Source organism: Crocodylus siamensis, chromosome 7 (assembly GCF_052110815.1).
Source record: "Crocodylus siamensis isolate JL-2025a chromosome 7, ASM5211081v1, whole genome shotgun sequence".
NCBI lineage: Eukaryota > Metazoa > Chordata > Crocodylia > Crocodylidae > Crocodylus > Crocodylus siamensis.
Window position 1 is genome coordinate 27,349,986 of NC_143401.1, and position 21,880 is coordinate 27,371,865.

A 21,880-nucleotide genomic window follows, 5' to 3' on the forward strand; every position below is an offset into this window, starting at 1 on the left:
AAACCGAATGTCAGAAATGCTTCTATCCTCCACTACTACTTTGCACAGACACTGTTTTGTTCGGGAGAATGTTCTTCTCCAGTGGAATGAAAGTAAGGTAAGGTAGTGACAACTGAGTTATATGGGAAAACCTATTTTTCTCAACTCTGGGACAAATATTCCAAGGTAGATATCACTCTGCCATAGTGTAACTCTTCTCTGGAATGAGTTAAAAAATAGTATCCTTCTTTAAATGGACCATTTATCTCCAATTTGAATTTTGGCATAAAAAGTCAGATATTTTTGTGCTTTTCTGAACACTTTGTGAAAAACAGAGAGACCTGAAAATCCTATAACAAATATGCTTCTTTTATTCTGATATTTGCTGTTGGCAGCTGGTTAGTCCAGTACCAAAAACTGGTATTTTAGAAGTAGCATGCTACTTGTCCAATTCTACCCCAGGCTACAGCTGGTGATCTCCAACACCTGTGCGACATGCCTGGTGTTACACAAGACATCTGCAGCAGAAATAGTAGTCATATTTCCTGTGTCTTAACTACAAGACCATCTGTCATTCCATGTAGGAACTTCAAGAATAAGAGCTGCTTCTGATCCTGCCCTGCCCACAATACCTTCCCTTTCTCGACAAATCCCATTCCATGTGGTTTGGCTAAAGACTGATCTGAGGCACTTCTGAATCATAGACTGTTTTCAAATGTTTTGGCCTTCATTTGCTATTTACTGCTGACCTTTATCTTTTCTGCTTTCTTTCTTTTCATATAAAATGTTTCAGTATTGCCAAGCCTTGCTTGGGAAGCCAAAAGCTCTGGTCTATCTTGCTTATCTGAGGTTTCCTGTAGTAGTGGAGTCTCATGAGGATTTTGGATAGCAGCATGTGGATTGTGTTGCCAAATGAGACTGAGATAGAGGCAGCTTTATAACTTCCAACTCACTTCTGTGGTCCCTCCAGGAATCACACCATTTAATTATATTAGGAATGGGCAGCTTTTCAAAATAACAATCATTTGTTTTCTTAAAAAAGAGACAAGAGACCGCTTGAATTTCAGTAGAGAGGTGCCTATGTCATAAACCCACTAGAGTTATTTCAAATTACTGACAGCCTCCACGGAGATGTCAGGAATTGACTGCATTGTGGAGACGTTGCCTCTCCCAAAAGAACTTTTCTACATTAGCAGATTCCAGACTGCTGGGCTACCATGAGAACATTTCCTTCCCGGGGTGGCAGGCATAAGCGTTCCTTTTTATCATCCCATCATCTAACCCTGTTCAGAGTATAATACCATTGTAAAAACATCATCATTATTCCTATTAATGCTTTTACCACTGCTGTATCTGGCAGAACTGCCCTAGTACTAGAGATATTGGGAAAAGTTCTGATTCAGCTATCTCCAGGGAATGGTCTTCCAAGGAGACAGTAGAAGCATGTTGACTAGGAAGTTCAGTGAAACATGAGTTCTACTTAGTCCTGGAACATAAGAACTTTCATACCTCATCAGAGCAAACACTTTTTTAGCCCTGTTGTGTGCCCCATTAGCCTCATCATCTGGTGCTTCCCTTGGGTCTGAATTGGCCCACATGCTTCCAGCCCTGCTTTGAATGTGGGGCCTCGGACACACTGCAAGTGGCACCCACTCTGGCTGGTCTGGGATCTGTGCTACATGTGGCACCTACTTTGGCCAGTCCAGGACTGTGCTGCACGTGGCACTTGCCTGGATCAGTCCAGGAGGTATAGCGCATGCGGACCAGATCCTGGACTGGCTGGAATGGGCACTGCATGTGGTACAGGTTCCATAGCAGGCACCATGTGTGCTGACAGGGAGAGTAAAGTAGGGGAAGTTTGGTCCATGGGCCCAATCTGGCCTGTGGACTGGCCCTGCACCACTCATCTGACCCAGGGGGCCAGTTGAGTTTGATACCCCTGTTTTATAAGAAGAGCATCCCAAGTATAAATAAAAGATTAATTGCTAGATTTCCCAGGTAAGCTGGATGGATCTCTCCAAAACAATCTTCAAATGCCGTACCTTTCAGCTATGCTCAGACTCACTTTTTTATTCTAGCAAACAAGTTGAAAGCTATGAATATTCAATGGATGTACTTGGTAGCCATGTTTGTCTGAGACAAAAAGACATACAGAAAACTAGAACTCTTGGTTCCAAAATGATACCTTTTATTAGTCCAACTGGAAAATGCCATTTTTGGATTTTAAACTTCATTGCAGAACAACAAGGAAGAGGTTTGGTTTTTTTTGGACGGGGGGAGGGGGGTTTGCCTTCCTGCCTGCCATCTGACACCTCCAGGGAAGGACTTCTACCTGACCAACACATCAAAGAGCTACTCAACACAGCTCACAAAGACACTCGCATGGACCTAGAGGGACAGCCTTCCATCTTCAGCTCCCTCTGTGCAAAAATGAAGTTTATTTCCTACCTATGGGGACTTATTACCACCCTGTAACATCTACACTTTTCCCAGAACCTGACAAAGGGACCTTGATTCCGAAAGCTTGCAGAAAAGGACAATTTTCTTGCCATTTTCCAGTTGGTCTAATAAAAGGTATCATTTTGGAACCAAAAGTTCTAGTTTTTTGTATTAAGTGGTAATTAAATGGTAACGCTTAAGTCCCTTCTATAGATTACATTTATGCCATGATTAATATGTTAATTGTGGCATAAATGGCAAGGGTGCTACATTTGGTACCAGGTGCCATAAAATGTAGAACATTTTTAATGTAGAATATTTTTGACTGGTTTCAATGGCACTCTAAATTGAATGTGTATCAGGTCTGGGCTGGGGCCAACAAGTGACTGATTTTTGGCCCTGGCCCTGGCCCTGCAGACACCCAGCTTTTAACATGCCAGTGCAGGATGAGCCTGGGGTCTGATCTCCAATCCCAGAATCCCACCTCCTTCAATGCATGTGTTAAAAGAATGTGTGCCAGAAGCCTTATACTATATTCACAGAAATAAAAGCTAGAACTTATTCCCACCTGCAACTTGAATCTATCAGAGATTAGAATGATGTCATGTGACCTCTGTATCCAATGGAAGCTAACCCGTATGTGTGAAATTTCAAATATGGAACAAGGGCAACAAATGAAGTGTGAATGATTTACAGACAGATAATTATTTGTAGAGATTATTCTGCATATAATGTCCAATAATGAATACATTGAAGAAAATAAGTAGCTTTCCATAGAAAATTTACAAACAGAAAATGAGGCAAAATTTGCTGAATAAATTATTCACTCCAAACCATTTGTTCAGCTCAAGTTTTAATATACCACTTTTCACTCAGTAAATTCACACATGCAAATAAATTGTTTCATTTTATTGAAATGCCCATTATAAACCGAACAATGAAATAAATGAAGTTATTGTGTCTAACTAAAGTAATCTAAGCAGGTTGTTGAAGAGGAGGTTGTACATTAAAACAATTAATGAGAGGATAAAGATTATAAATAACAATGTGTTTATGCAGAGCTACTTGTAAAATAATTTTAAAATATGTATTTAATGACTAGTTTAATCCCTCTTAGTTTTAGCTTGTTTAAGTCTTTTAACTTCTTCTTTTTTTGTGATGCAATTTACACATGTTCAACCATGCAATCTTAAAATGCCCATTTCAACAACCAACACTTCCCCCAGACCATGAGCACAGCTATGGGCACCATATTGCCCCACAGTATGCCAATCTTTTTATAACCCACCTGGAAGAAGAATTCAAGAGCTGCACCATCAAACTCACGCTATACCTAAGATATATAGATGACAGCTTTATCATTTGGGCTGAAAACCTGCAGTCTCTGATTGATTTCCATCACAAATTCAGTAATCATCACCCCTCTATCAGGCTAGCTCTTGAACACTCCAGTACCAACATTTCCTTTTTAGACACCATGATGATTATCCAGAATAGTAAAATACAAACCATCATACAGAAGAAACCCACAGACCGACATACATATCTATCTACATAGAACCAGCAATCATCCTAAATGCACCAAAAAGCTGTAGTATATAGCCAAACTCTCTGATACTACCAAACTTGCACTGAGGAGAATACCCACAGTTGCCACCTCACAAATCCCAAAAGGGCTTTCACCCAACAAAGACATTCCTCCACAGAGATAGACTGCACTTTTGAAAGAGTCACCCAGATACCACACAAAGACTTGCTGCAGTACAAAAGCAAAATCCCCATGAAACACACACCATTAGTTATGACATACTACCCTTCCCTGGAACCTATACAAAAAATCCTCAAACGATTGCAACCCATCCTAGAACAAGACCCAAATCTTAAAGATTTCTTTCCAGAACAACCCATCCTAACCTTCAAACAAGCACTGGACCTTGCTAACCTCATCACCAGAAACAAATTTCCTATGACCCAAGCCGCACCCAATGGATCCAGACCGGGCCAGGACAAGAAATGTAAAACCTGCCAATTTAACTCCACCACTCCCATAATAACCATACCCCACAACAAAACCACCACCATTCCTGGATCTTACACCTGCACCTCCAGAAATGTAACACATCTCATCCAGTGGGCCAAATGATGGACAATATGTAGGTGAAACCAAACAACTGCACACCAGATTGAACACACATCAAAAATCCATCAAAGACAAAATATCCAACCACCTGTGGGTACACACTTCTCACAAGACAACTACTCCCTCTCTGATCTCTCAGTTCTAATCCTCAAAGGGAATTTACAAAACACCTTTCATAGATGAGCCTTTACATTTCACTTTATAAATGTAATGGTTACAAAAAGGCTAAAAATAAACATTAGATTTATGACACATTATAACCTGCCTGCTGTCTGATAACCACTTACATTCCTTCACACATTTCCCTCCCTTCTCCCTCCTCCCTTCCTATCTACCTGTTGTCTTCCAAACTACCACTCATTTGCATTTTCACAGACCTGCATGTTGTAAATTAGCTTCTTTTCTACATTTGAGAACACATAACACAAGCAGTTTCCCTGTGCCTGAAGAAGGGTGTTTGTGCTCAAAAGCTTGCAAAGAACATTTTTTTCCAGCTGTTTAGTTGGTCTAATAAAAGATATCACATCTACCCAAAGAACCTTGCTGGCCCATCTCTTAATGATATTCATATAAGATATTTCTGGTCTTTGCCCTATTGAAAGTGTATCATAGTAATTATTTAACCAAGCGAGAGAAAAGTTAGTACTATATTTAGATTAATTTTGAGTCAGTTTGTACTTGAAGTAGTAATTTTAGCTGAACTGTGTAATACAATTTAATTAAATATAAATAGATTTTTGCTGGAGAATTGTAACTGAGCAATCCTTTCATAGACCTGAAGGGCATTATGATCATCAGCTCTGACACCCTTTCCAACATGGTCATAGATGCATGGTTGGTGATTCCTGCATTTAGCACTACAACTCTTGGCCAAACATTATTGTTTATTATTTCCTTAGCGTTTTTATTGGGGCCCATGAGCTTGGGGAAGCTCAGTGTCCCAGGTGGCGAAAATCAGAGCTAATGAGCCCCAAAGAACTTGCTGTCTAAATGACCAGACACAGATGAATGAGACAAGTAGCAGTGATGGGGAAACAGAAGGCATAAATACCAAAGCAGTAAGCTATTCACAGAGAGACTGTGTATTGTCTCTATTGTATTGTTTTAAAACAGCCTTGAAACTGTTTTGATGCTTTTTCATGTTGTCTCTTTCATTCTTCTCATGGTAATTCTTGCGTGAGAATCTTTCCATGAACATTTGGGTGAATGGGACAAGCAACAAAGTATGCCCATTTGGACTGTATTATTGCAGATACGCCAGCTCAATTTTAATTGTATTCAGATGCACCAAACTATGCTTCTCAGTATTGTATCTAGCACTGTTTGGGACTGCAATGTGAGAGGGCCAGAACATAAAATTCCTTAACATAAATCCCAGTCCTGGGAAACTCATATTACTTTCTTCTTAATGTATTAAAGTTGCAATACTCAGGGGCAGGGTGAATGATGACCAGGTGGTGTCGTTTCTTTCTTCTAAACCATAAGCTGCATCTGAGGGCTAGCATAGGGACAGAAGGACTTACAAAATACTGTGTTTGATTCTGGAGGAATTATTCTGCCTTATGAGTTAAATTTGAAGCCATTCCCTTAGCAAGCATTACCTCATTAGCCTTTTGCTGTATATTTTCTGAGTCAAACAAAGAAGTTTTCAGTCCATTGATATTCTTGCCTCAATAATCCATGAATTACTAGTGTGATTAAAATATATATCTATATATTTGATTCTATATATTTGTAGAATGGTATAGTTTGCTCGGTTCAGTAAATGTTTAATTGATTGTTCACCCGGTAAACTCAATGCTCAGCATTCATTTATTGACAGACTGGTTCATACTGTAACCCTGTCATCTTAGTTAAGATGTCATCTTGAACATACTTCAGATGGACTATATTTTATTTCTGATAGTAAAAGACCAGGCTGGAGACCTGGGCCTGGCCAAAGTAGGTCAAGTCAGGTTCATGCCAATCAAGTATTTCAAAGTTAGATAGACAGATTGCAGAAAACCTATCCCTTGGAAAAATTCCTTTAAAGTAACATATGTTTGTGCTTCATCTGTTACATCTCTGCACAAATGACAAGTATTGCAATCGTCATTCTTCCTTCTTGCTGGTTAACCTGATAGTCTCTCTGGAGCCATAATTTATCGATTGCTGGGAATGTTGTGGGATATAGGCAGTATGAATCAACTACAGTGATGATTGAGGTAGGGCTGCCTGGATTTGAAAGTCGAGACACTGGCAGTTTCTAGGGATGCACAGGGTATTTGAGCAGCCAACTGTTTGTAAGAAAATCTCTCCAGCAGCTGGAGGATGTAACCTGAATAGCACTTCCAAATTTAGTAGGGGCTCCCAGACTGACAACTTTAGCCCAGCTGCACAGTTAGGGTAAGGTGACCACATGCCCTGGGGTGACTTGTCAGAATCTGTTTCAATAGCTTTGCTCTTGCTACCCTGTATAGTGGGAAGGCACTTCCTAGGTTCCTCTTTATATAACCCTGTTTTCATGAGAAGACCTGTCCTTCAGTACGTTGTTGGTGCTAAGCATCCTGTCCATGTGACCAGGTTATGATACCATAACTTAAAGTGAGTTGAACCTTACTCCATGTGAACTGAGGGGGAATATTTATGGTCCTACCAAAAAATAAATGTAGCCTTTCTATCAATCTGGCAGAAGAAGACCAGATGTCTTGGTCCGTAGAAAATATAACCTGAGGGTGTTTCTCTAAATATAGCTGAGGGAGAGTGTGAAAGACCTGAGCAACAAGAACTTGAGCTTCTATAATGCACAGAAAGTGACTGACCCTGAAAAGCAAGATACTGAAGTGGCTCTAAATGGGCTGATGACCTCTTAAATACAGTACATCAGTGTGAAGTGGCAGGAACAGGAGCCTGGAGCTGTTTTTTGCTAGACAATGAATTAACATGATTCACACAGTTCAGTTAAGGTTCAGAGGGGCCTAATCCTTTGAACCTTTACTCACGGGACTAGTTCTTGTTCATGTAACTGAGTCCACTGCAACAGAGCAAGAGTTTACAGACTCCCGTTTCTAATCTGTTCCTACATAGCGGTAAGTAAAATGGAACTGAAAAATTCCACTCTAAGTATGATTTGGGGTCCATATAGCCACAGGCAACACAGCAGAGGCATGCTCACAAAAATCAATCTTCTGTGGCTTCTACACTACTGAAGCCTGGAAATATTTTGTTGCTGAATTGGACCCTTTATTTACTAGTTACGAATTTTATGTGCCATTTTAATAGCATGCATTGTAACTATTTAAAGCCCTGCATTAAACAAGCCCAGACATTGTGTTAACAATCTACACATTACTATATATTTTTTGTAACTGGTTGTTATAGCATCAGCTATTAAGAATTTATTACCATTGCATTTTAGACTGTGCTTTACAATCATTTAATTGTAGCCATTCAGCAATCGTTAAATAAATATTCATCAAGAGCAGGAACCCCAATGTAAGGTGACCCAAAAGGCTTTTACCTGCCAAGACCAGAGTTCAGGTCCTCAAGTGTCAATGATGTCATGAGCATTTGCAGGGAAACACAAACATTTAAAGCTGTGCAGGGAGCTGTGTTCCTCCCCTGCTCTAGGTGTTTGTGAGGTCATCAGCTGGAGCAAGAGAAACTCAGAGCCCTAAGGGCCTGAACTTGGCTCTTAGCAGGAAAATGAAGGAAGAAGCATACGCCAGCTCCTGCAGTCAATTCTCCTTCAGTCCTTATTCCCTTGAAGATGGTAGGATTTTTGGCAGAGCAAAAACTGACAGAAGAGCGGCTGTAGGGCTGGGCCCTCCAGCAGTCTGCTTGTAGGGTCATTACAGTTTCTGACAGGGATTTCTTGCTGAGCACTCCTGATCCCATCCATCTGAGTGGCAAAGGTAAACCATTAGGACTCAGTACAGCAGCACATGCAACATGTACAGTCATGCAAAAACCCAAAGGCTCCAGCTGGTCCGATATGTTCCTGCTGTTGCCTCTTTGGTTTAGGTAACCAGGGGCAGAGCCAAAACCTGCATCTGATGCTGCACTAGCTTCCAGTCAGCTTCTGCTCCTGTTGTAAGGTTTTGGTCTCATTCTTTAAAGCTATTAACAGCTTAGTTTTCAGTGGTATTGCTGAAATACCAGCACATTGAGCTCTTTGGCAACCATGTCATGCACACAGCCCGGGACGAGAACCTCTGAAAGGAGAGTAGGCCAGGGCATGGCCTACAGAACAGCAGGGCTGGCCACAGGACTGCCCTTGCTGATAAAGATTTTCTGTTGTGACATTCAAAAGTTCAAACTACTCATCTTTTACTCACCCAGAAAACACTTGTCCTACTTCAAGGAGAATCTCCTATGTCTGATAGGGGAGAGGAGCCAGAGACTCCATGATGTTCACTAGGAAATGGTCCAGTGTGCTTTATGTGAAAATTACCCAGCTGCTGCAGTCATTGTCAAGAAAACCTGCTAATGACTCATTTCAAATGTTTTATTTGTAAAGTGCTTCTGTCTGTGTCAGCAGCTACTTCTGCCCATTTCAGCTGAGATGAAGAAAAGGATTATACTGTATTTTCTACAGGTAAGATTACATCTTTCATGTCCTTTCATAAAACTGGCCCTCCAGTCAAACTCTGTGTGGTCTTTGGAAGGCTGAACAAAAAGTGATGGTTTGATTGTGGGGTCAGTAGAGGTACTTGCTATTGTTTTATGTATGTAAAAACATGTTGTTCAGCTTGTTTTACCCCTCTCCTCTGGGTTTCCTGAGGTTTGGAAGGTTGACAGAAGTGGTAATATTGCTCTCAGCTGTGAGCTTCACTTGATACTTAGGACAAGGATTTAGTCTCAGAGAATTTCATAGTATCATTCAGTCAGTGTTTCTGCCCCTGTTTGCAAGACCGGTATTGTGGGAACATGTGTACTTTTCCTTTAAATCTCTAGAAAGAGAAAGTGATGCTAAAGACCTGCCTGAGTCCTGCCCACACTATATCCTCCCCTCCAGGAGTGAGACCAGTGTGGAAACTGCAGAGCACAGATTTGCTAGTGTGGATATGGAGCTATTCAGGATAATGTCTAAGGAACAGCCAACTGAGGTAACCTCCATTTACTCAGTGAATCTTCTAGTGCCCATGTATCATCATATGAGCTGTGACTGGAATGGGGGGAACCAGGAAACTTCTAATATTGGGTTTGGAATGTCATGTTTGGTTCATCCACTGAACTTTGGGAAACTTTGCATCTGGATTCAAATACCATGACAAAGTTCATCTTTCTGTAATGGACTCTAGCCATCCAAATACTTGCAGATTTGCAGAAGGTTTGTCCCTTAATTGACCAATAGTCACCTCTAATTTAGATCTCTCTCCCTCACCTTGGCCCAGATTCAAGATGGCCATCTCATGACACTAAGGAATTTGAACGTGCAAAGTTAAGCAACAAAAAATCTCCTCCTACTAATCCAAGCTTCCTGCTGGAATGAAGCTAGTGTCTGTTATGGCTGTGCTTTGTAGATAAGGTTGAATTTTGGGGGTCACATTCTGAGCTCACCTCTAGATGGAAGTTTTACATTGACATAATTACTCCTGATTTATACCAACATAAGAAAGATCAAATCCAGGGCTTAGATGGGGTATATCTTTTTATTCTTCCAGTGATCCATCCCTGTACTTAATTACAGGTTTAGGAATATTATGCCAGAATGAATCTCAGCAGAGAATGCAATTCCCTAGCTTTAGTCAGCTTCACTTTGTGGAAGACAAATGTGGAATTTTGATTCTGTTCTGAATAGGCAGTGACCAGAAGGCTCCATTTTACTAACCAATGGTGCTCTCAACCTCTTCCATATCAGGACCATTCCAAGACTCCTTTACCCAAGTTTTAGTAACTGGTGTGCAGTTCCTTGTCCTTGTGATACCTATGTGCCTCCTCATCGATGTTCATGCCTATCATTAGCAACTCTGTTTTGGGTATTCAGGCAGAGAAGCAGCACATGTTGGGGATCATTCACAAATTGTTAGTAATATTCTGCCTCTGGGTCAGTTTCTTCAAAACAGGTACAGCTGTGGGTACTGAAAAGGTTTCATTTATAGTTATGTGCTACACCTCAATACCATGACTGGGAGGGAGAAGCAGTTTGCTAGCATCTTGTCCTTACAAGTTTAGTTCCAGTAGCAGAAAATGTTCTCTTGTTAACAGCCACTATTGGTGTTTGGGATGAAACTGTCATTCCCAAAGCAGCAGCAAAGAACATAGTGTGATGACTTGCTTCTCCACTATTTCACATATAAGTGCAACCAGTGCAACAAGAGAAGGCCACATACTGGATAAAGGGAAATCCCAGCTAGCTGGATGACAGAAGGCCTACATGCTACTTTGGTACTTGTAACCTGTGGCCCCTGTCATAAGGGTTAGAAGTGAGCAGGTAGTTACTTACCTGGGGTGGAACCATCTTGCCAGTTCATGTCTGGCAATGGTAGACTCCTCTGAGAAAGAGAAGGGGATTCCCCAGCCAGTGCAGAGGCTTGCTGTGGGGGCCAGTGTTGATTAGCTGAAGAGCCGGAAGGCACTATTGAAAAACCGGTGGCTGCTGTTTCCCCAGAAGGGAAGTAAGAGACAGCAGGAGGGAGCCGTTGTAAATCCATGTGGAGGCACAAAGGAGGGTGAGAGACCTCAGTGATGCCGGCTGGAGGGAAACACTGGGAGCCAGAAGGAAATCAGCTGGGGTGACTCCCAGAGATAACCCGTTGGCAGCAGTTGGACTTTGGGGCTGTACTGGGAAGAAGGGAGCCAGAAACAACTCTGTTTACCCACTGGAGGATGAGTCTCAGTGGGGAAAGACTGTGTGTGGAGGCTGAGATAGCCTTAAACAGTGTGGAGAGGGCCAGAGATTAAAATGGCTTCTCTAAGGATCCAGACTAAAAGGGACTAGGTTTCCCAGGAAACTTGACTGAGGAACCCAAGCTATAAAGTAGGGGACAACTGAACTAAAGGGGCATTATAGATTTGTTCTTCACTGGTTGGGGCGGTGAACAGAGTCCAGACTGGAGAGGCTTATTAACTGTCACTAAACTTTGAGTGTAAACTTGCTGGCAAGCGGGTCAAGGCAAGATGCCTCTCCACACAAAGAATCAGACCTTAACAACATAAATGTGCCTCAATTCACTTCAAGAGGGGTCAGGACAGGGTGTAGGGGAGGCAGAGCCCTTTAGCAGAGGCCAAAACATCTGCCTTCCAGCATCGCACCATGTGGTTGTCAACCTCTCTAATTTTGTTATTTCTTTTCTAATTAAGTGTGGCAGCTGAGTGAGGAGGACAGTGTAGGGAATGGAGGACACCGATAAAGGGTGCCCACTCACAGTACTGTTTCTAATTCTTCATCCATTCTGCCAACATCCCACTTGATTTCATGTGGAGCAGGACTGGGTTCTTGTACTGTACTGCTTAGTCTGTAAGGTACATCTCTAGCCTCCAAATTTACTCCCTACTTTTTCATCTCTCATGTTTTGCAGGTCACCTTGGCCAGTCATTACCCAGTATGTTTTAAAAACTTAACTGTGTTTATTTTTTAAATAATTTTTTTTAGAGTAGCACCTACAGTACAATGCTATATTCTGCTAAGCATTGTCCAGATCACAACTGTGACACATACCAATTTATTGTGGTTCTCTGTTCCTGTCTGCTACTAGCTGGGTCACATAAGGAGGTAAATGAACCTTTGGTAGCTGAGTGTTTTAGCTGGGGAAATAGAAATTCATGCTTTGAGATCCAGAGATTCTAGATTCAGTTCCATTGGTTTAGAAGGAAGCAGTTCTTGCCCCAAAGAGTTTACCAGTGTCAGGTACACTGGGAGGCTCTTTTGTCCTGCATTAACTTGTAACAGAGTGGCGTGTCCCCTTTAGACAGCCAGCTGTCCTGAGCAGTTGCAACTGTGAGAAGGCTGCTAATGAAGGAAGTAGCTCATCAGCATGCAGTTAGTATATATTAAAGGTACAGATGGCAGTGACAATTTTTGCCTGATCTGGCCACAGAAAGAAGTTTATAGATGTGACCAAACACAAGCTCATGGCTGCAAATAGCTTAAATATGGCTGATCAAATGAAAATCTAACCCTTCATTGCAGGAGGTATCAGATGAAGATGTTTCAAAACATAGCATCTTTTGTAACTTTTGTGACAGCCTGTTGCTATTTTCAGAATGGGAGGGGGGGAAAGGGAGTGGAGGAAGGCCAGCCTGCCTGGGGGTTTTTCAGCCCCTCCTAGAGGATGGGGTGGATGTTTTTGAGTCCCGCCCCCAAGGTGGTGGGCTCCAATTCACCCAACCCATCCTTCAGCACCAGCTGGGGAGCCCCAAGAATGGGCTTCTTCCTTTGCCTTTCACCTGCCATGCTGAAAACTGTGAGTACTGGCAGAGAGCTGTGGTTGTTGCTATGGGAACCTGGCTGCGGGCTCCCCTCTGGCACCTAGACTCCTCTCCCCCTGGAACCAGCAGTGAATTTCTGTTTGGTCTGGGGTAACATTGTAACTTAGACCGCTCTGCAAAAATTGTTCTGAGTTATGGCTGGGAGCTGCACTTCTGTCTGCACCCTAAGAGAAAACTTTTGCCGAAAGAGAGCAAATTTGCTATGCCATGAAGGCTTAACGCATACTAAACTGCTTAAACAGATGTTTCCTCATATTTTAACTGCACTAAGTGTTAAGTTGCAATGCCAGTCTTAGGCCATTTGTACACGCCACAAAATTGGCCTTTAAAGTGGCTTAATGCCCTTTTGCACCACTTTAATGGTGCAGCTGTTTACACATGTTGGCAGCGTAATGTGCATTAAATGACTTGGGGATGCAGCAAAATAAAACATCTCTGAGGTGGTTTAATTTGCTGTGGAGGGAAGCACTGGGCCCTGTGCATCTCAGGGGTTATGTGGACAGCCAGGCTCCCCTGAAGGTGTCTTCTGGGGCTGCTTGGGCCAGGTGCTTATGGGCGGGTGCTGCCTGGGGGATGCTGCCACTGCTGTGGAGGGAAGCACCAGCCCCGCCACTCTTCCAGCTCAGGAACTGCTCGGCCTGCTGGAAACTCGCCCTCCCCTATCTGCTGCCTGAGAGGCAGGTAAGGGTGAGCCCAATCCTTGTGTACGTGCCAGGGGGGTTGACTTCTCCCTAAATCTGAAGCAGTGTTTTTAAAGAGCCACCAATTCAATTTAGGGAGAATTAAACTGAAGTAAACCCCTGTGGCAGGTACATATGCCCTTAGAGTTATCTGCAGCTTTACTGCCCTCTGTTTGTGACCCACAGACTTTGCTCCAAGCTGTAGAGTACCATTCAGTCTGTACCACCTGGATACCGGAGCGGGGGATTGGTATAGCTCTAGATTTACATGGTAGGGATCTGGAAAATGAGTGAGTGTGTGGGACAAAGGGGAGCCTCAGGAGATGGGCATCAGTTGTGCTGTGTGGCAGTTCTGTAGCACTTCAATGCCCCTTTCAACCCTTATTAAATTTATCCTATATGAGGCAGACACTACTAGCTCAACTTTATAGTAGGAGAAAGGAGAAATTATGTGATTTACCATTACCATAGGTCCTGCCACAAGCCTGGCCAGGATTAAATCTGGGACAGAACTATGGTGCTTTGGAATGAATTTTACTTACAGTTGATGTGTTGATTTGATCATAAAACTCAGTCAAATTCCACCTGTGTAAACCCAAACAAAAATGTGACCCCATCTGCACTGAAACATAGCTCTATACCTTATTCTTTAGGACTTTGTTCTCTGTGTCCTATTTTCAGCCCCCTAGATTGACTTAAGGAAAGTAGAAAATTCATTTTGCTGCTGCTGTGAGACATGGTCACAAAACAGTCTGCACTTAATGTGCTGACAACTTCTGTGTTTGCTTTCTGAACCTTTACAACAGCATGACTGCCACTTGCAAAGGCCAAAAGTTGGCATTTTAGAGAGCCTTCATGACTGTGGTTCCAACAGCATGTGTTCTTTCTACTGGGACTTTTCTTGAAAGGAAGTGTGCCAGATATTTCCTTGCTCACGGACAGGGAGAAATGGAGCAGTAGAAAGGAATGGAAATCATCTTACAATACAATGGATGGAAGTGATTCAGCTGTTTTGTTTTATTCCTGTAATAAGTGCCACGGACAATTTCAGCACAAGCTTGACCGCCTGTTAAATCAGGTTTGTAGAAAAGCTTATTGGAATTTGACATTCTCATGTCTCTGTGAACATTGGTATGGATCAATAAAAGCTGCTGCTATTATAGTGGCACGATGCATATGCTACCCATGTGATCCCAGATGCCCCTCATAAATCATTAAAATACTGGCCTGTTATAATCAGACTTCTGGATATAACATAATGCACCATCTGAGAGCTAAAAATAATAAAGCAAATTAGTACAAAGGTCAAACTGCGTTTGAACAGACTGGGATTTGTTGCCTTGTCCTCACACAATCTAAAAGGTGCAGTGAAAATAGATGAAACCCCAACCCACCTAAGCAAACCGTTTTGCCATCATTGTAAAATCTCACTGCTAAGCCTTTGGGTAGGGGAGAAAAATGGGAATGGATCAGTTTTTGTTTCATGGCTGATTGTAGTCATAGTGGCCAGGTACAGAAGTTAAACTTATTGCATGGCTGGCACACAAAAAGCCCTCTACAGATGATACCAAACAGATGGTTACGGCACAGAGAACATTGTAAAAATGGCAGCTCCTACTCTAAGATAACCCTGGATGGATGTGGTATTAGACTTCAGTGCTGTAAGTTAGAGTGCTGTAACAAACATCTGTATGGGATCCCATCACAACCTGCAGTAGGTCACATTCTGCCACATCCCACTTGGTTTTATGTGGAACAGGATTGGGTCCTTGTACTGTACTGCTTAGTCTATAAGGTACATTTCTAGCCTGCCCCTGTTTTGGAGCTTTTCTGAAGAAAAAGCTAACCAAAAAATAAATTGTATTTCTTGTTTCCAGTACCTACAATTCATAATATCTACTCTCTCCATCTTGTATTCTCCAAAGTGATTTCAGATGCATCTGATGCAGTAAGTGGCTGCTTACAGTCAGAAGTATTTTATAATGCTCTGATGTCTTGTTCAAACCAGGTTTTTGTTTGCCTGAGACTTAGGTTAGTTCTCAACTCTGAACCAAAAAATTTCTGGACTTGCCTAGTTCATTCAAAAATCACTTTCATGTAGAGAAGGGATAAAACTTTTAATATAAAATTTCGATTTGGGTGAGTTAGGGGAGTGTTTGCATTAGAGCCTTGGCTCTGACCCAGCACATGGTTTTGAGTCTGACTCTAGAATAGTTCTTTTTGTATCTGTTCTTCAGCTCCAGATTCAAGTTAACTCACAGCCCCTCAGCATCCCAGGGTGCTTTGCACCTCCCCCGCAAACTCCCTCTGCAGAGTGGATGGGCTAGCCTTGGCCCAAGCTGTTTGCTCCAGTCCAGCAAGAAGGCATGCTGTAGTGCCCCCTAGGTTCTGGCTTGAGCCACTGTAGGCATGTGGCTGCCTTTCCAGAATCAAAAGTGAAAGTCTGTTCACTTGCTTATCAGTTCAATCTATGCATCTTAGATTAACCTACAATGATTGAATTAATTCAGCCTTGGGCTTTTTGGCTCTCTGTATTTAGCCAAAGGGTTACAGCTCTGGATGATGGAAAGTAATGAGAGGAGATGATCTCTCTTTATCTCTGTCTCATAAACCCTTTTGTAATCTCCTTCCTTTCAAAATGACTTAATAGTAATGCAAAACAGACAGTTCACAGTGTGTTGCCTTGTGTCTCCTCACTTGTGACATATATTTATGTTGAAATCTCCTCCAAACAAGGACTTTGTAGAGTGCCAGTAAAGGATGGGAAAACAAAAGGTAAAAGTGAAAAAATGAAATCTAGTAAAATTTGGCAAGTACTATTTAGGGTTGAAATTCATACCATCCCACTAATAGAGTACATTATACTAACGTCCACTAATGTACATTACACTTACATTACAAGGGTGTAAAGTAAGGGTGGTTGTGTTGGGCCCTAAATATTTGCCATCCCTTTTCTTTTCCCCTTCATTCTGATTCAGTACAGTTCCTCACTGATCAGATAACTAGGGGATGATCAACTCAGTAGGTCAGTGTGTTGGGGATCTGGTTATAGGTGGGTCTTGAAGCTTCAAGGCAGAGTGAGTAGAGAGACACCCCATGATCCTAAGGCAGCATGTAGGCTGCAGACCCTTGAATTTTACAGCCAAGGAGGGGAGAAATGGGGTGAAATTGCCAGAATCATGGGCCATCAGCTGAAAGCCCCTGGACAATTAGAGATTCTGGAGGTAACCTAAGCAACCAAGCCCAGGTAAAGTGGGAGCAGGGGCCCCAAGCCTCTGAAGTGAGAGCAAGAACTATGTAGTGAGAACTACACCCTCACACGTCCATTGCTTCTTCCATCTGTCCATGCATCCATCCACCCTTCCAGCCTTCTACCCACCTCCTGAAGCCAGACCCTCACTTGCCCATGGACACCAAGACCCCCAACAGGCACTACTGCAGACCACAGATGAACCCAGCCTGTCCACTCCCAGAAGACAAACATGGGGCCACAAGTGACATTTTGGGGAAATAAAGGATATCATCGCTGTGACAGGGCATTGGTCATGCCTCATCACAATAGGACAGAGTATGGATGGACTACTGCAGGGAACAGGGCATCTTAGTTGTATGGGGAAGTGAAAACAATAAAACAGTGCAGCACGTTACTGCAGCTTGATTGATTCCCACCGGGTTTGTGACAGGAGCCTGCACTGGCTGGAAGCTGCCTTGAAAGGCTCCGGTGGCTAGCCTGGAAGTTAAAAGCTCGAGGGTCAGGAGGGTTTTTTCCCTGGAGAGGGGATGCCAGCAGGAGTTCATGCTGGCACATGGTGTGGTGAGTTGCCTGACCTCAGTCAGGGAGTCAATGGGGCTTGCAGGAGGGAAACGAGGGCTGTGAGACTTACTTGAAGCTGAGAACGAGTGTGGGAGTGTTGGAAGGGGAAGACAAGGAACCAGTCTGGTGCGTGCTGTGCTTCTTGGTTGTTACCTGCAAGAGGGGATGAAGTAGAAAGCCTGCTAAAGGGAACCACTCAGAGGAGACAGAATTTTTCCCTCAGCGGGGAAAGAACATGGGAACCCAGCCAGGGCAGTGTGTCGGGCTGGCTGTGGTTTGCTGTTTGTACTCTGAAGTTAATGGGGAGAAGCACTGGGACTCAGGCGATTAATTGGATACTGGCCACAAGTGATAGCCATGAGAGTGATCTGAGAAGGAATTTACCTTGAGGTCAGAAGGGGAAGTAAAACTAAGGACGGACCACATATTGGGAACCCATGAAGATGTAAGCTCAATTATTGAGGACAGTCCATGGTGCAGGCATTGGGCAGTCAATAGTAGCTCATAGGACTGTGTAGGCACACTAAGCCTCAGACCTTTACAATTGCCCCCTTGGAGGAATACATCTAGCACCAGCTCCAAATAGGTCATCAAATTGTTAGAAATATTATTAAAAATGCATTATCAATGGTGTTGTTAGAAAAGCACAGCTGTTCGCTCTCCTTGTCTCCTTGGTGGAAGAGGGGGGGGTTGGAGATTGAAGGAAGAAAGCTACTAAGGGCTCTTTGTACTAAGGTATCACTCTCTCTTTGTTCTGCAAATTTACTATCTCTTTGTTACACTAAATCACACTTTCTTTCATGGCTCCCACATTTCTTAGGCTAGATAAAAATAATTGCCATCTTAGCCTTGAGCTTGAACCTTTTATAACCTCGAGTTCTTTCTAAGCACGCGTAATAAGCTAATGCATATAAACCTATCCGCCCCGCATACTTAAGTAGTTAATTATAATACACATGCGATGTATGATGTGACGTATTCACATACATGTTTGTATGAACCGGAAATGAGTTGTAAGAGTTCCTGCTTCTGTACACGTGCTCAGGAGAGAGGGGATAAAAGCCTGCTGAGAAGTGTTCCCCGCGGGCAGAGGGTTTTGATCTTTTGTCTTCTCTCTCTGACCCTATTTGCAAATATATACCTTTTGTATCACCAACAATGTGTGCCTAAAGGATCATTAATATTCATTGAGCCTCCAAAGAAACGAACCGTTATTTTTACATCAAAATGTCCAACAATATTGCCCAAGAGATGCAGGTGAAGGGTCACAGCAGAGACTGGGAGCAGTGTCTCACCAAGACCATGTTGATGAGGAGACATTATTACTGTGTGTTTGTCACTAGAAAGTGGCCTCTGGGCCGGGGGCAGAGCATGCTGTTCTACAGGTACCTGTCTTGTTTCCTCACCAAGAACAGGGCATACACCCCTTCCCATACTAATGGGACCAGGGGTTTTCCAAAGAAGTTACCCACAGCCTGGAGGAGAAGGTGGAGGGAGGCCCTGTGACACTTCCCCACACAGGGGCTGCAGCTGGTCAAGACCAAGTCATATCACATGTCTCTGCACCCCTTCCAGAGGCACGGAGCAGGGAGCACCCACCCCCACCCCCCGGTACCAGCCAAGTGGCCACTGTGCTGGCACGACCCTCAAAACCCATGGCCAGTTCTGCTGACACTTCTCCTAATGAGTCAGACCATGCACGAGTACACCATGCAATGGTTCACCCCAGCTCCACACAACCGTGACAGGGGAAGATGCAGTGAGGGGAGCTGAGGCTGCCACAGGCTACCCTGTGTGGTCATCACTCTCTCAGGTCATTCTGGCTGTGAAGCCCACAAAGGGGTTTGGGCCAGAGCAGTGGAAATGCTGGGTCATAGCAGGAGGGTGAATCACCTGCTTTCCTCCTACCATTGCCCTCCCCTGCTGACACCTGGAGCCCACCCAAGGTTCCAGTTATCCCCCATCTTCCCTTGGGCACTTAAGAAAGCATGTCCCATTCAATGGCATCATAAATCCATGTACTTGACATGTTCTTGCCATTTCTGTCAAGTCCATGGGTGCTTAGAGTAAAGCTTGAAAGTTAGAGCGCTTCCTCCATTGGCTTCTTGAACAACTGTACTTAGCCAGAACTTTCTAGCATTTGTGCTAGCTCTTCAGATTAAAAATCTTTCTAATTTTGCCATATTTCTAAAGAGACTAAAATGATTTTAAAAAGCTGCAAATGTATAAGCAAAATATAAGAAAAGAACAAGTTTTGCTCTGTAAAGGAATGATATCTATACAAAGAACTGTGTGATGTGCTAATCAGCTATTACCAAAAATAGTTAACACACAATCAGGAGATGATGCATTCACTACTGTGGTTGTCCTTTTTGCTTAAAATATCTGACCTTTTGGAAAATAATCTCTGTCTTGTGGCATGAGGCCACTAGCAGCTATCATACCTTATACTGTTGGAGTTTAAGGAGACTCTTCTTAAACTCATATAGTATTTGGAGGATAAGAATTTGCGTTTTGCCTACACTTACAGCATTGTGTGAGAAGAAAGTCCTAGTGGAGAATACATAGCTTAAGTGGGATTGGAGTGTTGTTTAACTGATGACAAGGAGGTTTATATAGATTCATAGATTGTTAGGGGCTGGAATGGACCTTGTAGATCATCAGGTCCAGTCCCCCTGCACTAGGCAGGAAAAGACAACTGGGGTCAAGTGAGGAAGTTTTTCCTGGAACTGAGCCTGAAGCGGCCCTCCCGGAGTTAGTATCCATTGCTCCTGGTCTTCCCCAGGGGTGCCCTAGTGAACAGTTGTTCACCAAGTTCTTGATGTACTCCCCTGATGTAGCAGTAAGCTGCTATCAAGTCCCCTCTCAGCTTTCTCATCTGTAGCTAAAGAGGCCCAAGTCTCTCAGCCTCTCCTCATATGGCTTGTCTTACAAGTCCCAGATCATATGAGTGGCTCTTCTCTGGACCCTCTCAAGTTTTTTCACATCCTTGTTAAAGTGTGCCCGGAACAGGACTGAGTACTCCAGCTGTGGTCTCACCAGTGTGGAGTAGTGAGAGTATCACTTCCTTAGTTTTGCATGAGATGCAATGGTTAATGCATGCCAGCGTGTTGTTTGCCCTGCTGGCCACAGCATTTCGCTGCCAGCTCATGTTCATGTGATAGGCAATCACTATCCCTAGGTCCCTTTCAGCTGTGGTGCAATTAAAATTGTCACCACCAAGCCTGTAGGTATGTTGGGGATTGTTAGTCCCCAGATGGAGCACCTTACACTTCTGAGTGTTGACCTTCATCTGGTTCCAGTCTGCCCAACTCTCCAGCCTGTCCAGGTCTGCCTGTATCTGCAACCTATCTTCTGGAATGACCACGCTCCCCCTTAACTTGGTGTTGTCTGCAAACTTGGCTAGTGAGCTTTTCACCCCCATATCTAAATCATTGATAAAGATGTTGAAAAGCACTGATCCAAGTACAGACCCCTGAGGGACACCGCTGGCCACTTCTCACCAAGACGACACAGATCCGTTCATGAGAAATCTCTGGGTCCTACCATGCAGCCAGTTTTCCATCCACTGAACTGTTAAGCAGTTAAGCCCGTATAGCCACAAAAAGATCCTTAGGGCTAATTTTTAATTGTATCCTTGTGCTTGCATCTATCTGTATCCATCTGTTATCTTTTGTCTTATACTTAGATAGTACTTTCTTTCGGGCGTGGATTCTAATTCTACTTATGTTTTTACACTGCTTAGCACAGTTAGGTCTATGAAGAAGCTTCCAAATCTACATAAATTCCTGCTGTCATAGATGTCATCATTGTTGTCATCATCATCATCTGACCCTTTTCCTCTCATGTATACCTTCTAATATATGTAGGTGGATAGGGTTACCTGAGTGACTTCTCTTAGCTTTTGCTTTTTTTTTGTGAGGGTGGGATTTGTTTTGGTTTTGGTTTAGTGATTCTCTGGGTGAGGATTGCCTCATACTTATTTCTCTTTTTTCTCTTCTTTCTTACCTCATTTCTGAGGCCCATTCAAAGTAACCTCTCTTTCGTCACAGAGAGTTGGATGGGATATTGTGGGACTGAGTTCAGGCATCACTGTAGAGCAATGCAAGCTGCCTGTCAATCACATTCCTAAAGATACCAGGGATTGACCCCATGTTTTTTTCATCCTAGTACAGAATACGAAGCAGTAGGATCATCAGACTAATCCTATCGCCTCCGTTAAAAAGCAGCAGCGTAATCATGAAATGTCTGCAAAAGATAGTAAACTGAGTAAGATCCAAGATATTAATCTGGAGAATAGTATGAGTCAGATAAGTCTGCTCATATGGAATCAGTAACAGAATCAGTACCTAGACCAGGTGTCCTGGGTTGTACAAGTTTTCATACTGTCCTCACTGGGTAAATTTGGCTTTCATT

General features: G+C 43.1%; 1 protein-coding gene and 1 long non-coding RNA gene across 5 annotated transcripts in view; one reads left to right on the forward strand and one right to left on the reverse strand.

Moving 5' to 3' along the window:
- The window catches only part of LOC149859633 (uncharacterized), a 125,385-nt gene that overhangs the window by 32,491 nt on the left and 71,014 nt on the right, over window positions 1-21,880 (forward strand). The gene's annotated exons all lie outside the window — the stretch shown is intronic.
- The window catches only part of LOC149859634 (dual specificity protein phosphatase 13B-like), a 49,304-nt gene that overhangs the window by 19,479 nt on the left and 7,945 nt on the right, over window positions 1-21,880 (reverse strand). The window contains exon 2 of one of the 4 annotated variants that reach the window (XM_090056627.1): window positions 17,535-17,617. The exons of 1 other annotated variant lie outside the window; for it this stretch is intronic. Coding sequence is in view for 2 of the 3 variants with exons in the window: in XM_090056625.1 (XP_089912751.1) it covers window positions 8,058-8,107 (50 nt within the window). In the remaining variant the exon portion in view is untranslated. Of the gene's footprint in view, window positions 1-8,057; window positions 8,444-17,534; window positions 17,618-21,880 lie in introns of those variants that run through there. 2 more of the 4 variants (XM_090056625.1, XM_090056628.1) reach the window with 2 other exon arrangements.